The sequence below is a fragment of the Theropithecus gelada genome, chromosome 14, assembly GCF_003255815.1.
Source record: "Theropithecus gelada isolate Dixy chromosome 14, Tgel_1.0, whole genome shotgun sequence".
In the NCBI taxonomy this organism is placed as follows: domain Eukaryota; kingdom Metazoa; phylum Chordata; class Mammalia; order Primates; family Cercopithecidae; genus Theropithecus; species Theropithecus gelada.
Window position 1 is genome coordinate 66,040,849 of NC_037682.1, and position 17,366 is coordinate 66,058,214.

At 38.7% G+C, this 17,366-nt stretch overlaps 1 protein-coding gene across 2 annotated transcripts in view; it reads right to left on the reverse strand.

Moving 5' to 3' along the window:
* Positions 1 to 17,366, reverse strand: part of C2CD3 (C2 calcium dependent domain containing 3) — a 155,454-nt gene that overhangs the window by 72,449 nt on the left and 65,639 nt on the right. For both annotated transcript variants that reach the window (XM_025358290.1, XM_025358291.1), the window contains exons 12-16: positions 13,762 to 13,880; positions 11,091 to 11,213; positions 7,565 to 8,059; positions 4,538 to 4,689; positions 2,029 to 2,275 (exon numbers count right to left, since the gene is read on the reverse strand). In XM_025358290.1, coding sequence (XP_025214075.1) covers positions 2,029 to 2,275; positions 4,538 to 4,689; positions 7,565 to 8,059; positions 11,091 to 11,213; positions 13,762 to 13,880 — 1,136 coding nt within the window. The remainder of the gene's footprint in view (positions 1 to 2,028; positions 2,276 to 4,537; positions 4,690 to 7,564; positions 8,060 to 11,090; positions 11,214 to 13,761; positions 13,881 to 17,366) is intronic.

Here is a 17,366-nt window from a genome sequence, read left to right on the forward strand (position 1 = left end):
ACTATTTCCAAATTAGTTGGGGATAACGTCAGGACTGTCCAATAATGGTAAGGACTACTTGGGGAGGTAGTGAAGACACTGTTACTACAGGGAATAACAACAAATAATCATGTATTTATTGAGGATTTACTATGAACCAGGCACTACACCAAACAGCTCACCTTTATTAGGTGATTGAACATGCAGAGCTAGTAACAGTGGAACCAGGTTTAGACTTAATGTAGTCTGACTCCAGAGCCAGTGATCTTTATCCCTATTCTATACAGCAGATCTTAGACAACAAATCATTCAGGAAAATTCAAAGGGGGGAATTCAGGATTCAGATAAGAGTTGAGATTATATATATATATGTGTGTTTAACATTTTAACTACTAATCCAAAAAATCTAGAACAGAGACTGTATTAAGTCTCTGCTTTGAAATCTGAAAGCATATGTTAGCAACACCTGCTCAAAAATTTTCCTTAGAAAAACACAAAACTTGCAATTTGATTCCCTGGGGCAAAAATTGGGGGAAAAAAAATCTTTCAAGAGTCACAACAGCTATTTAATTTGGCCTTATAGTGTTACAGCAATTTGATAACTCCCTTCTGCAAATGGTGAATTGGATGAGAGGCATGAGTGTAGGAGGAAAAACAACTGTTTTTATAGATATCTAATCCCACAGGTAAATCTTTCAAGGATTTCCTCTGTGCACATAGTGAGAAACATTTTCTAACCTTTAGTATGGAATTTAACAAAATCTGAGTCTACACTGCAAGGTGACAGCCATATAATGCCTAAACAGACTTGGGGATATTAATGTGGTTTTTCTTTATTTGTGCTTTTATATAATTTTCAGCTAGAAAAATACGATTATCTATTGACAAACAATAATATCTAACAAATAACTGGCTGGGTGTGGTGGTTCATGCCTGTAATCCCAGCACTGTGGGAGGTCGAGATGGGTGGATTACTTGAGGTTAAGACCAGCCTGGCCTGGCCATATGGTGAAATCCCATCTCTACTAAAAATACGTAAGTTACCAGGCACAGTGGTGGGTGCCTGTAATCCCAGCTACCAGGAGGCCAAGGTGGGAGAATCCCTTGAACCCAGTTGGTGGAGGTAGTAGTGAGCTGAGATGGCGCCATTGCACTCCAGCCTGGGCAACAGAGCGAGATCTCACTTCAAAACAAAACAAAAAAAAACTAACAAATAACTAAGAAAAATTTGGAGTTCATAATATACAAATAAACCATAACTTGCTAAAAGTTATTTTCCTAATAGTTCTTTCCCTGCTAGAGACATTTAAATTTGTCATTTGGGTTCAGACTTAAGAATATAACATACTTAAATGGTATGGATACTGAGATTTGGCTGTACTAGTAAAAACAACAAATATAAGATACAGTAGTACATGATACAGTGGAATAAAGACTGAACTTGAAGTTAGAAGACCTGTGTCTGAATCCCAGTTCTCTCATTCTTAGTTATGTGACCCCGGACAAGTAACTTACTCTCTTGGATTCTGTCTCATCATCTATAAAACAGAATAACAATGACCCACCTCATGTAGTTGTTAGGGAAATAAACATAAGAATGTATGTCAATGTGCTTTCTCAACTGGACAGCACCAAACAAAAACAAATTACTTTTAAATTACTAGTAGATAAGCAAGCACTTCACAATGGCTTTCCAGCATGGGCTCAGCCAATAAGCAGGGTAAGATTTTGCTGGCTTACATTTGGGATCACTCTCCACTCCCATTTTTTTTTAAAGGCAACAAAGCTAGTAAATTAGATAATTAAGATCTGGTTGTTCGATTGGATTTTCTTTATAAATTCAGGGAGCTAAGAGGGACATAGAGATCCATTTAAACTGTAACAGAAAACTACCAATGATTCCTTTGATTTATAGGAAGCACTGGAGTGCATGTTACGTTCTTTTGTTGAGCCTTTCATTATAGAAATAAAGGATTTGGGCAATAAATTCACTAAAATATGCAAGAGAAAATGAAATAATGACTTTTTGTAAACCATAGCATTTACTACCATAGCAACAGATGCTACAGTTGGCTGGTCCAGGAAATGGGCTGGCCTAGGGCTGAAGGGAGGGAGTGTTCCTTCTTCATGCTTTAATCTTTGTAGTGCCATTATTTGATCTGAAGAACCCATAGCTAAAAAGACTCGAAGACTCCCATTTTGGTGGCCTGAAAACACATCAATCACAGGCATGTAGCGGTCGACAGCAACAACTGGGTACTGGGCATCCAGCAGCAGGCGAGAAATTTTAGGATCTCTAGAGGGGGAGAAATTGTGAATAAGCAAATAACAAGCATCAATCATGTCATAGAGCAGTTTTATTTCTTTCTTGACTCATTTTTTCAGTTTGTTAAAAATAGATCTGCAACTGGAAAAGTAATAGTGGTTTTAAAAAATGTGTGCATCTGTCAGTAACCCACCAAATAAAAATTACCAGGCAGAGAAGTTCAAAATGTAGCAATTTAAAGGCAGGGAATGTGTCTGATATGTCTCTGTAGCATTATGGCCCCAAGTCCAGTGTCTGTGATTTGAGTAGTATCTCATGGAGCTTTGCTAAACTGCATTATTTTATAGGGAGGAAGTGTGGTCTACTAGGAAGAATGTGGACTTTGGTGTCTGACAGATAAGATTTGGATAATATTGCCAATATCTGCCATCTACTGAGTGCTTAGTATGTGATAGGCATTTTATAGTGTTTCTAATCCTTTTAACGCTGCAAAGGTTGGTATTATCCACTATTAATGGATGAGAAAGCCAAATTTAAAGAGGTTAAGTAACTTAGCTAAGGATATACAACTAGTAGGAGGTTAAGTTGGGATTCAAGCTCTGATAAATGATTTATAATGTCATGCTGAATCTTAGCTCTGCCACTTACTTGCTGTGTGACTCAAGCAATTCATTTAACATTTTTGAGTCTGTTTTTTCATCTGTAAAATGTACACAACGAAAAAACTTACATCAAAGGGTGGTTGTCAGGACTAAACTGAGATAACATACAAAATACCAACTATGATGCTTGGTACATGGAAAATGCCCAGTAATTGGTAGCTACTATTATTTTACACACTCTCAGCAAAGAATGAGATCTAATGGAATGAGAAGTAAAGTGGAAGAAGGGTAACACCAGACCAAACTAACATCATAATTTAAGAAAAAAAGGAAAACTAATAGCCTACAGTGGACAGTGGCATCCACGATTCCAGCAGGACTCCCCAGCCTGGCTATGATTTCCAATGTTACTGTTGTAAGTATTAATACTTAGCTGTTCACAGAAGGCATATCCATGTATTTTCTCGCTAGATCTTCATGATTGTTCCACAAGAGAGATAGGGAATCTACTACCACCCTCATTTTACAGATAAGGAAAAGAAAGTCAGAGAGGTTAAGTGACTTCTGCAAGTTAAAGGACAAATTTCTTCATTTGTAATATAGGGATAATAATAATACTTTATAGGGTTATAGTGAGGTTCAAATGAGCTAATGCCCACAAAGGTGCTCTTTGTAAAATGTAAAACACAACATTTAAAACACAGAACTATGAGAAGGCTGCTAGGAAGGCGGTCAATGCTAAAATAAAAATCAGAAACTTGAGTCAAAATAAAAAAGGCACATTTTGGGCCAGATGCGGTAGCTCACACCTGTAATCCCAGCACTTTGGGAGGCCGAGGCGGGTGGATTGCGAGGTCAGGAGATCGAGACCATCCTGGCTAACACAGTGAAACCCCGACTCTACTAAAAATACAAAAAATTAGCCGGGCGTGGTGGCGGGCGCCTGTAGTCCCAGCTACTCGAGAGGCTGAGGCAGGAGAATGGCGTGAAGCCGGGAGGCGGAGCTTGCAGTGGGCCAAGACTGCGCCACTATACTCCAGCCTGGGGGACAGAGCAAGACTCTGTCTCAAAAAAAAAAAAAAAAAAAAGGAACAGTTTGTATTGAGGAATGAAATAACCATCAGGTTAATCAATACCCCACCTATGTGTTAAAAGTGAGGTGAAGTAATGAAATCTGAAGGTCTAAAAGATAATATTCATTGTATAAAACTTGCAAATAGCTGATGTGAACAATACTGAAGTTCTGTGATAGAATGGTAAACCACCTTTTGTGAGGTGGTAACTTTTGGCAGTAGAGCTTTTTGGTGAAGAGTGTGGACTCCACTGCCATGCTATCTTGGGCCCTAACCCTCCACTTTATGATATATGTGACAAGTAATTTAACTTCTCTGAGTCTCTGTTAACTCATCTGTACAAAAAAGCAAATAGAAGTACCTGCCTCAGAGGGTTGTCAAGAAGATTAAATGACTTGATGTATGCAAGGTTTTTAGCATAGTGCCTGAAACATGGTAAGCAGTATCTGTAAGATACTGCTTTAGAATAGGAGAAAGAGCAGCAACTGTGGTGAAACTGAAAAAAGTCCTTCAAGGGATTACTGGGCTATTCATGTTTGCAAATCAAAAGAATTCCTTTTCAGTCCATACAAAGTTAAAGACGCACAATAAAGAATACTCCAAAAGGTCCTATTTACTTGAATGACATGTAAAACTGGTGGAGGGGAAGTTTCACCAGCCCGAGCAGCTTGTCCAGTCCTGGGCTCCGCACCTTATTCCAAGTTTCAATTACCATCACATTGTTCTTAAGTCTTTCCAGGTATTTGGAAGACAGAGAGACGGGAATCACCTAAGAGAGAGGAACAACCAAAGCAAACAAAAAACTCATACCTAAGACAAATATTAATTTATACTTTCACTCAATAAACATTTACAAAAAGCCTACTGTTAACACACAGTGTTATGAGCTAAAGACATTCAAATAAAACTTACTCTGTATCCTCAAGAGAAGTAGCAGTCTGCTGTTAGAGACTAACACACAAAGGCCAGATACAAAACAGTGAGTTCTCTGATGACAAAGCTCATACAGGTGGAGCTTTGAGGACACAGAGAAGGTTGTTAAACATGTCAAACATGGTGCCTGCCAAACTTGTCCAATCCTTTCTAAGGCAAAGTGATCCACTAGTAAACCCCCCTGAAAGAAAGATGTTTTTGAAAGAAGTATGCTACTGACTTGACAAGAGTTGAGTATTTTATCAAAGGGCAGCCAATCCACTGACTGGATAGCATTTAATAAAATGACCAAGTGCCAAAAGCTCTGCCCAACAGGTGTCACAGTAAAGAGCAAAGCCAACTGTTCCTCTGGATTTTCAACATAAAATTACTCCAGAATTGGCCAGTTGGTAGTTCCAATAGAAAACATGAGAGGCAAAAAGCACGAAATTAGAAAAGGGATGATGAGAGGAAGACACCAGAAGAACAGAGCAGAGCTACTTTTGTATCCACCTAAGAAACACAAAGTGGATACAAACCTAGTGTTTGTATCCTGAACACATTTCTGTTCCTTGAAACCAAAAAAAGTAAAACTAGAACAGCAACCTAACCTCCAAGTAAGGAAGTTGCAGGCAACTACTTCTGGGACAAAGTAACCTTAAATCTCAAGGCCGAGCAGGAGTTAACTAATACAAAAAGCTCTGCTTAAGTGGTGTCATGAAGGCTTAAAGGAAATTTAAGGCAGAAGAATGGGCACATACAAAGATACAGAAGTAGGAGAAGAGAATATTCAGGAAACTCTAAGTAGTTGAGCACAGCTGGGTTATTTAGTATAAAGGGAAGAGTGGCAAGAGCTGAGGCTGGAGAAGTACATACAGTCAGTTTCCAAAGGGTCTTGGATTTACATTCCATCTTGAAGGATATAGGGAATCACGGAAAGGCTTTAAGAAGGGAAGTAAAATGTTCAGGTTAGTGTTTTAGAAAGGTCATTCTCATTGGTGCATAAAGGAGGCAAAGGACATAAAGAGAACTGGGAAACAGCTAGACCAGTCTGAAGGCTATTTGGAAGGAGGGTGAAGGTTTAAATAGAAGCAGTGGCAGTGCAGTGAAGGTAAAGAGATGTGTTCCAGAGAATTAAGTTTGTAGTATCTATCAGACTTGGTAAGTAATTACATAAGAAAGAGTCAAGGGGCTGGGCGCCGTGGCTCACACCTGTAATCCCACCACTTTGGGAGGCCAAGGTGGGCAGATCACGAGGTCAGGAGCTCGAGACCATCCTGGCTAACACGGTGAAACCCCGTCTCTACTAAAAATACAAAAAAAAATTAGTTGGGTGTGGTGGTGGGCACCTGCAGTCCCAGCTACTCGGGAGGTTGAGGCACGTGAATGGCCTGAACCCGGGAGGCGGAGCTTGCAGTGAGCTGAGATCGCGCCACTGTACTCCAGCCTGGGCGACAAAGTGAGACTCTGTCTCGAAAAAAAAAAAGAAGAAAGAGTCAAGGAAAACTAACAGGTTCTATTTAGGTGCCTGAGTAAATTATAATTTGAATAGGGCAGACAAAAAGAGGAAGAACAGATTTGGAAGCAGTGATAAATTCAGATTTGAACATGTTTGAATTCGTTCTTTCATTTACACATCTTTATTGAATACCCAGTATGTGCCAGGCAATGTGTTAGGTGACAAGTGTAAACTGAGATATCCAGGTGGTAATGACCAGCAGGCAGTTAGATACAGAAATCTCAAACTAAAAGGAAATGTCTGGCATATATAGAAGTGTAGATGTGGAAGTTATCGTCATAAAAATGACTGCTGAAGCTGTGTGAATAGATGTGATGATCATGGGGAAAAGTGGATTGATTTGGAAGAGTGCCAGCAATACAGTAATGAGTGGAAGCACCAACAATTAAAGGAAGAAGTACTAGGGTTACCACCCTTTTCCTAGTTTGTTGTTTTTTTTTTTTTTTGAGATGGAGTCTCGCTCTGTTGCTCAGGCTGGAGTGTAGTGTTGATCTCGGCTCACTGCAAGCTCTGCCTCCCGGGTTCATGCCATCCTCCTGCCTCAGCCTCCTGAGTAGCTGGGACTACAGTTGCCCACCACCATGCCTGGCTAATTTTTTGCATTTTTAGTAGAGATGGGGTTTCACCGTGTTAGCCAGGATGGTCTCGATCTCCTGACCTCGTGTTCTGCCCGCCTTAGCCTCCCAAAGTGCTTTTCCTAGTTTTCCTTCTGGCCCAATGACTGAAAAAGAACAGCTTCGAGTGAGGAAGAAAATAAGACAGTAAAGTTACAAAAACCAAGAAAGAAAACAACTTAAGCACCACATTATACAGAAAAATCAAGTTAAGATGCATACTAAAGTAGGGAGAAGAATAAATGTGAGGATAAATATATAAAATAAAATAATAAAGGAGAGATTGGAGAAAGATGGGGAGGTTTAACTAATCAAAGTCTTAGAGGAAGCAGAAAGGAATAGAATCCCAAAACTCAGGCAAAAGAAACAGAGAGAAACCATGTGAACTCAGACAGAATAGAAATAAAGACAAAAAGTTTTAAAATGTTGACAATGCCTTTCCCTCTTCCATCCAATAGTGGGACTGAATCTGTACACCAAATAATTACAAAGGTTCCTGCTAGTCTGAACATTCTAGATTTAAGATGAAATTATAATTTGGGAAGCATTTGTCTCCCACCCCTATATTCCTCTAATGGATATGGAATGTACAAAGTTACCTGAGAAAAGTTAAAGACCGGTTGTGTTGTGCCCCATGCGATGACAGATCTGGTGACTTCCTCTGTGCTGAAGAGTTTACAATTTAAATAAACATTGCATGGTGATTGTTTCTCAGATTCTCCACTAATAAAATCTTTCCCATCTGGCACCATCAACAGCACATGCAACAGCAAAGCACTCTCTTTTGTTGACCCATTCGTCTGAATAACTAAATTATGGGAGGCTGGCATAGCCATGAAGGTTGAAGGATGTGGTGCTAGAGGGCTTGGTGACTTTTGGGTGGGGAGCACCAAGTTCTGTGCTTTCTTTGCAGTTTCCTCATGAATTTGATTTAAGTTTTGTGGATTTTTGGTATAGGTCATATCTTGGTTAAGTTCTGGTAGTGCCTTATTTGGACTTGTAGGAGCACAAAGTGGGGTATAATGGGTATTGCCACTTAACTTAGTATTGACACCAGTGAAATCTTTGTTATCTGTAACAAGCTCCATGGTTACCTATAAAACACAAAAAGAGAAGAGTCAGTAAGAATGTCCTTTAGAATTGGAATTAGAATTTTGAGGCTGGAAACAACATCAGATTATTAGGAAATGAATTAACTCATCCTCAAACACTCTAATAGTAAGAATATTAACAGAATGCATATACATTAACTTGCTAGACTAAGAAAAACTAGACAGATGATTTATCAATAACAAAAGATGAACCTGGAAGATCAAGTTAAGCCAGAATAGAAGAAAGTTCCCAGAAAAGAATGGAGACATGTTTAAAGGACCCAGAAATCCAGTTGAAGAGGCTCCCACTGGCTAAATCTAGGACAATTTCAGCATCAGAATGAGTAACAGTAATGGATTATAACCTATTGAATAATAATCCATGAATCCATCCTGATATAAAATAAATATGAGAGAAGAAACAGCTCCTCCATATAGAATGCCAATTAATAAATGCACAAGAGACGGTAGAGTTAGAAATCACCATTTGACAATCATCACAGTAATAAGTGATTCAGGTTAATCCCAGTGGAGGAACATTCTTTAAAATAACCGGCATTACTTTAAAAAAAAAATCAACATACTGAAAAATAAAGAAAGGCTGCAGAACTGTTTCTGACTAAAGGAGAGATTAGAAAGATCTGACAAAATGCAATAGATACTCCTTGACTAGAAAAAAAATTTGCTATAAAGGCGCTGGTATAATTGGTGAAATCTTAGTACAGCCTGTAGATATAGCATCAATGCTATGCTGACTTTTAAAACTCTAGAGTATTATGCATGATGATGTCCTTGTTCTAAGGAAATATACAAAATATAAACTAAAGACTTTAGGGGGAGAGGCATGATGTACAACTTACTCTCAAATAGTTCAGAAAAAAATGTGCATGTATATGTATGGGGGAAGGAGATAAAGGGACAGAAAGAGAGACAGTGAAGAGACAGACAGACAATTATTAAGAAAATGTGACAAATAGTAAGAATTGGGGAGTCTGAGTAAAGAGAATTAAAAAAGTCTAAATGTTAAAAAGTAAAAAAAAAAGGGATGCAGGATAAATGATGAATTTGAAGAATAGAAGTGGTCACTAACTGTCAGGAGACTCAATTACTAAGGGTAAAAGGTTCTTGCTGTTTCTTTGATCTGAAATCCATAAGTGTTCGTAAGTGTTACACAGCAAGGTTCTTTTTTTTTTTGGAGATGGAGTTTCTCTGTCGCCCGGGCTGGAGTGCAGTGGTGCGATCTTGGTTCACTGCAAGCTCTGCCTCCCAGGTTCATGTCATTCTCCTGCCTCAGCCTCCTGAGTAGCTGGGACTACAGGTACCCGCCACCATACCCAGCTAATTTTTTGTATTTTTTAGTAGAGACGGGGTTTCACCGTGTTAGCCAGGATGGTTTCGATCCCCTGACCTCGTGATCTGCCTGCCTCGGCCTCCCAAAGTGCTGGGATTACAGGCGTGAGCCACTGTGCCCGGCCAAGGTTCTTTCACTCTATTGAATATAGACAGCAATCTATCCAGAATAGTATTTCTCTCAAAAGAGCCAGAATAGAAACAATTTCTAGTTGATCAATCCTATTTATAACCCCTTTCTGATTTTAAACTTTGTAGTCCAGAATGAACCAGGCAGGCAACAACTATAACTTGGATAGCACAAGAGTAAGGTGATGTTAATTTTTTGCAATAATAATCATATAAGTCTTTAAAGCAAAGTGGTATTTACTAAGACCAAGAAGAGAGAGAAGGCTTTCAAGAAGAAAAGGCAGTATGACAAAACACAGAGGCATGAACCAGTATGATACCTTACTGATTCTTTATATAGTGTGACATAGTTATTGGTAGAGAAGCTGTAGGAGAGAAGGCTGAACGGTAGGCCAGGGTCATATAGTAAGTCTTGTACTTTATCCTTCGGGTGATTGGGAGTCATCAGGATGTTTTAGGCATGGCTGTGATGATTTATTTTTTTTTCTTTTGAGACAGAGTCTTGCTTTGTAGCCCAGGCTAGAGTGCAATGGTACAATTCGGCTCACTGCAACCTCTGCCTACTGGGTTCAAGCGATTTTTGTGCCTCAGCCTCCCAAGTAGCTGGGATTACAGGCGCATGTCACCACTCCCGGCTAATTTTTGTATTTTTAGTAGAGATGGGGTTTAGCCATGTTGCCCAGGCTGGTCTCGAACTCCTGAGCTCCGGCAATCTGCCCACCTTGGCCTCCCAAAGTGCTGGGATTACAGGCTTAAGCCATTGCATCCGGCTGATTTTTAAAACTCACCAGGACAAAGCTATACTGAAGCCACACACCCTGATTCTGCCATCTAAGAAATCCTAACTCACCTGAATACAAGGAAATAACCCTCTCTCCAATGAATTATATACCAGAATTCATTCTATCAGGCACACTTAGTTACTTTTCTCCTTCTTTATTCCAATTACTCTAGTCTAAGCCACCATCAATCATCTCTTTTCTGGACTAATGCCACAGACCACCTCCCTCTTTCGTCTTGCAGTCTATTCTCCATACAGTAATCTTGTAAAATGGAAATCAGATGATGTCACTCCCACGCTTCAACATCCTTTCCTTGGATCTTAGGCTAAAATCGAAACTCTTTACCTTACCTACAAAGCTCTGATGATATGGCTTCTACCTGACCGTTCAACTCTACTTTCTACCAATCTCTCTCTTGCTCACTATCCTCTGGCAACGTTCTGTCCCTTGATGACTCCAAGTCCAGTCCTGCTTTAGGGCTGTTGCATCTGTTATTCTCTCTGGAATGGTCTCTGTGTTTTTTACTTTCTCCTCTTATTCTTCAAATCTCACCTTCTATGTCACCTCCATAGAAAGATGTTCCGTGATCACCATCTCCTACTTTCTCCCATCATACCATTTATTTCCTTCATAGCACTTCCACTGCACTATTTCAAGAGATGCTACACAAGATCAAAGACCTTGCTTTTCTTGTTCACTGCTACATCATCAGTACCAGCCAATAATGCATACTCAGCAAATACTTCTGACTTCCTGAATGTGTATCTACATACCTTGAGGGGGCCAAATAGAGTCTGATCATTTTCCTGTTGCACTGGAAGTTGATCACTGAAAGAAAGTAGCTCTGATTGAATGACAGCTCGCAAAGAAAGTGACGCAGATCCAATGACTTCTGGCTGAGGAAGAAGGAGAGAGAACATTTTGGTTAGTTAAAGAGAAGCCACAGGAGATCTTAATTAAAGTGACAACATATGATGGCTTATAAAGGAAACCATGCAGGAAGAAAACAGCTTAATTATCTAAGACAACTCTGAGATCCCACTTTCTGTCATATTTTGGTCTCTCTTCTGGTTTTTGCTACTTCTGTCTATAAGAATACAGAGGGTTTTATAAGCCACAAAGTGGTTGGAAGATTATCTTTTTCTATCACTAAGAGTTAATTCTTACTCAAAATGTTCAACTTCACTATTAAAAATAACAAATAAAATTTAGATGTCACAAATTTTTGCTATTAAAACTAGGGAAATTGTAAAGTTTAATATATCTAATGCTATCAAGGCTATGGAGAAACAAGAGGCTGTCATTTGAGTAAAGCTGGAAATATAAACTGGGAATGTGCTTTTAGATGGCAAATTTGGTAACAAATATTAAAAGCTTTAAATATTTATGCTCTTTGGCCCACTAATTTCATTTCTGGGAATTTATACTAAAGAAATAATAAACAGGCCAGGCACGGTGGCTCATGCCTGTAATCCCAGCACTTTCGGAGGTCAAGGCAGGCAGATCACCTCAGGTCAGCAGTTCGAGACCAGCCTGGTCAACATGGTGAAACCCCTGTCTTTACTAAAAATATAAAAAAATTAGTTGGGCATGTTGGCAGGTGCCTGTAATCCCAGCTACTCAGGAGGCTGAGGCAGGAGAATCGCTTGAACCCAGGAGGCTGAGGTTGCAGTGAGCCGAGACTGCGCCATTGCACTCCAGCCTGGGCAGCAAGAACAAAACTCTGTCACACACACACACACACACATACATACACACACAAAGAAATAAGAAACAATGCATAAAAAGCTTATACACAAATATGTATATGTTAAAAGTAGTTAACAATGAGATACACCTAGTTGTCCAATAATCAGGAATTAAGCTAATTATATAGCACATCCACATGATGGCATAACATGCAGCCATTAAAATGACACTTATTAAAAGTTTCTAATAATATTAATTGTATTTGTTATAATGGTTGATAAAAGGGTATTAATTCATGTATATCATAAACCTTCAAATACTTACAAAATTATGTGGAAAACACTAAATAGATATTTTTGAAGAAAATGAATAAAAACCCTCAAAATGCTAAATGATAAAAAGAAAGAATAAAACCTACATACAAAATTATATAACATATTGTGTTCATTGGAAAAAGACAATGCAGATAGGCATAAATGCTAACAATAGTTACTTCTTGGTGACAGAATTACAGGCAATTTTTGCCTTTTAAAAATTATTTTTCAAGTTTTCTACAAAAATATGTAAAACTCTTTTATAATTAGAAAAAAAATGCTGGCCAGGCGCAGTGCTTCACGCCTGTAATTCCAGCACTTTGGGAGGCCAAGGCGGGTGGATCACGAGGTCAGGAGATCGAGACCATCCTGGCTAACATAGTGAAACCCCGTCTCTACTAAAAATACAAAAAAATTAGCCGGGCTTGGTGGCGGGCGCCTGTAGTCCCAGCTACTCTGGAGGCTGAGGCAGGAGAATGGTCTGAACCCATGAGGCGGAGCTTGCAGTGAGCTGAGATTGTGCCACTGCACTCCAGCCTGGGCGACAAAGAGAGACTCCGTCTCAAAAAAAAAAAAAAAAAAAAAAAAGAAAAAAAGAAAAGAAAAAAAAATGCCATTAACTAGGTATAGGAAAATGATTCAATGTAAATACATCGAAATGTTAATAGAGTTTATTTTGAGTTATGAAATGATGCCTTTCCCGCCCTTTCTATTTTGCTATAATTTTTCAAAAAGGACCTGTATTGTATATGTCTTCTGAAAAAAGCAAAAGAAAACAAGATGTGCTTCATGCTATCCATACCAAATAAGAGGTCAAAAGATTATAAAGACTATTCTTTTATTGAAGGAAGTAAAAACTGCTTGTTATAGTTTATTGATTTACTTTATGCCAGCTGCAAGTAATTTTATAAACTTGGAATTAGTTGATCAAAACTGCTACTCACAATTATATTATTTTGGGCTTGGATAACTTATGTATTCTGCCTGCAAACAGGAAGTAAAATCTCAAATTAAGGCTGATAGCCTGTATCAATATAGCTACCTTTCTCTAGAAGGGAACAGCACAATAAAGAGGTTAAGAACTCGGGATCTAAAGACAGCAGATTTGGGATGGTGTCTTGGTTCTTTTATTAGATTGAGTGATCTTGGACATGTTATTTCACCAAATCTCAGCTTCTTCATCTGTAGAATGAAGATAATAATGTACCTAATTCACAGAGTTGTGGTGATTAAAATTGATAGTGTGCTTGTGTAGAGTCTTTAGTATTACATCTGGCCCATGACAAACAGCAGAGATTTGTAGTAGTAATAATAATAATAACAATGGATTATTAGTACTGCCTGCACCTGAAGATTCCTAGTTTAGGCAAGAATATAGTTTTAGGTATGCTCCAAATCCCTGGGGTGAAGGTAAGGCAAAGGCCAAAATCATTCAAAGTACCTTTTTCTGTGGAGTTTTCTTTGCATAAATTTGGAAAGTGAGGTTGGAATTCCACCAGTGCTCTATCATTGGGCCACCAAACTGTACTGGAAACACAAATCGCTGCTGGAACTTCACCTCTGTAAGGAGAACCAGACACACAGACATGTCACACCACCCAACTGAAGTCATCATCAATCCATGCCTTGATACCACCTGCTTCCCTTTCAAATTTAATTAAAATCTCCTGCAGAAATCTTGTCAGTGTAATTTCACAGAAAGTGCTAGGGCTGTAGGACTGAATGAGCAGGGACAAAGAGAAAACCCTGAAGATAGTACACAGAAGACAGGCAGTGCTATGTTGCTCTGCTTTGCCATGAGAAATGAATGCCGATCATGAGTACTGGATGTGTAAGGAGACATACCTATACACTTCACTGGGTTTTAGGTAATAGGACTGTTTTTAAAAGACAAGTTGGTAGGTAGTATACTAAAAGAAGGGGGCTGCCTGGAGGTGGAACAATGAGGGATAAACAGATAAATAGAAGAATGGAATAAAAAACTATAACACAAAAATAAACTTATCTTCTGGACACTCCTATTGTCACAAACAAGGTATCAGGTACTGATGTTAGCAGTGTCAGGCAAAGCACAGTCTGTCTCTTGGGTGGAAAGGAAGGGGTGTCTGCTATAAGTGTAAGTGGAAGAAGTGATGGTGGTATTTGAGTTTGCGCTCATGGCTATAGAGTTTTAACTAGTAAATAAAAAGAATTTGAGGCCGGGTGCGGTGGCTCATGCCTGTAATCACAGCACTTTGGGAGGCCGAGACGGGCGGATCACGAGGTTAGGAGATTGAGACCATCCTGGCTAACACGGTGAAACCCTGTCTCTACTAAAAATACAAAAAAAAAAAAAAAAAAAAAAATTAGCCGGGCGAGGTGGTGGGCGCCTGAAGTCCCAGCTACTCAGGAGGCTGAGGCAGGAGAATGGCGTGAACCTTGGAGGCAGAGCTTACAGTGAGCCTAGATCACGCCATTGCACTCCAGCCTGGGCAACAGAGCGAGACTCTGTCTCAAAAATAAATAAATAAAATAAATCAATCAATAAAATAAAATAAAATAAAATAAAGAATTTGACACCAGAATCAAAGGATGTAAGTTTAAGCTCCAGTTCTATTGTTTATTATTACCACCTCAGAAACACTTTATCACCTATAAAATGATCTTCCTGTCCATTCACTGCTAAGGCCCTTAAAATGGATCATGAATCTGAAGAATCCTCACAAGAGGCCCAGTTATGAAGAGAATCTGCTATTTCTAGCATTCATTCAAATGACCCATTTTAACCTACCGATCTCTCTATTCATCTCTGGCCATATTAATTGGTGACTCTATACTTTTCTTGGCACTGTTGGACAGGATCTGGACCTTGCTGTGTGGATCAATGCACAGGACCTACGAACAAAAGGTCTGGGCCCAGGAAGCCCACATCCACTAGATCAGTTTATTTGGTTGCCCTACCTGGGAAAGGGAAGTAAGATAACACTTGCACCTCATTGGTGTGCTGGGAGGATCAACTGAGGTAATAAAGGAAAAAGCACTTTAGAAACTGTAAAATTCTTTATGTACAAACAGAATCCTATTTCAATTTCTCCTTACTACTTAGGTACGTTCTTGCACTGTTACTATATTTCTCATATAATTCTCTGTTTCTTAAGCTCATTATTTTTCACCACTGAGTAAAGTTAATTTACGTTATGCCAGCTGCAAGCAATTTTACAAACTTGGAATTAGTTGATGAAAACTGCTACTCACAACTGTATTATTTTGGGCTTGGATAACTGATATATTCTGTCTGTGAGTTAAGGCAGTAAATGAAGAAAAAATTCAGGTAAATAACTTGCTAACACTGTCCCAGAGAAGATTTTTTTCAAGAGTTGAAAGGGATCCAGATTAATACCTAGTCTAATCCATATTATTATTAAGAGAGGCCCACAGGTGAGACAGTGATTTTGCCTAAGGCGCATGATTAGTGTGTGGTATAATCAGAACTAGAACCCAGTCTTGCAATTCTTGGCTCAATGCTTATTCCACATTTCCCATATAATCCTTCTCAGAAACACATAGAGAGGATCAATCACTGTGGCCAACAATAAAAATAATGTTTAAGAAGCAATATAGATTAAGGCACATTTTGGAATCGAAATGGTGCTAGGTTGAAGTTCTAGTTCTACCATAAACCAGCTGTGTGATATTACACAAGCTACTTAATTAATTTACGTCTCAGTTTCCTCTTCCCTCATCTGTGAGTTTCCTCTTTCCTCTTTATATCCTGATATGCAAAAATTCCTAAGATTAAAGGCAAGGTGCAGAACCACGTACAGGTTGGGCAGCCCTAACCCCAAAACTCAAAATCCAAAATGCTCCAAAATCCAAAACTTTCTGAATGCCAATATGATGCCAGAGTGGAAAATACCATACCCTACCTCATGTGATGGGTCTCAGTCAAAACGCAGTGAAAACTTTATTTCATGCATAAAATTATTTAAAACATTGTACAAAATTACCTTCAGGCTATGCGTATAAGGTCTATATGATACATAAATGAATTTCATGTTTAGATTTGGGTCCTATGCCCAAGATATCGTATTAATATATATGCAAATATTCCAAAATCTGAAAAAATCTGAAATCCTAAATACTTCTGGTTCTAACCACTTTGAAGAAAGGACACTCAACTTGTGTATGGTGCACTAACACTTGCAGAAGCATGGAGGATAGGAGGTGGGGGAAGGGATAAACCAAGCTTGTCCAACCTGTGAGCCCACAAGTGGCCCAGGATGGCTTTGAATGCAGCCCAACACAAATCTGTAAACTATCTTAAAACACTGTAAGATTTTTTTGTGATTTTTTTTTTAAGCTCATCAGCTATTGTTAGTGTTAGTGTATTTTATGTGTGGTCCAAGACAATTCTTCCAATGTGGCCCATGGAAGCCAAAAGATTGGACACCCCTGGAATAAACATATTTGCTGATACACACGCACGCGCGCGCACAAACACACATACACACATCTATCTATCTATCTATCTATCTATCTATCTATCTATCTATCTGGCTATCTATCTATAATGGCTTAAGGAAGGATATAAAAGCAACAACCTTGTTTGTCTGCAAGGATGCAACTTTTGAATTTTGAACCATGTGAATGGATTATCTAGTTCTAAAAGGAAACAAAACAAAGCAAAGTAAAAATTTAAAAATCCCATGTTACTATGCTGTAAAGGAAAAGTTATTTGACTATGTAGTAGGAGTGTTAGGACCACATCTTTTATTTCTCAAACTACTTCCCAGAGAAGAAACTTAACACTGATGAACTAACTATTCATAGATCAAACTGGAAAACCAAGGCAAAGGTATCCTCAGAATATATTAGAAAAGTGGCTGTAATTTTGGGTGGCAGGAACATAAATGTCTATTATATTATCCTTTTTCTGTATCTGAAATATTTAAAACAAATTAGAAAAAAAAAGACAACACCAAAAGCATAAGCAACAAAAGAAAAAAACAGATAAACTAGAGTACATAAAAATGAAAAACTTTTGTGCTGTAAACAATACCATCTAGA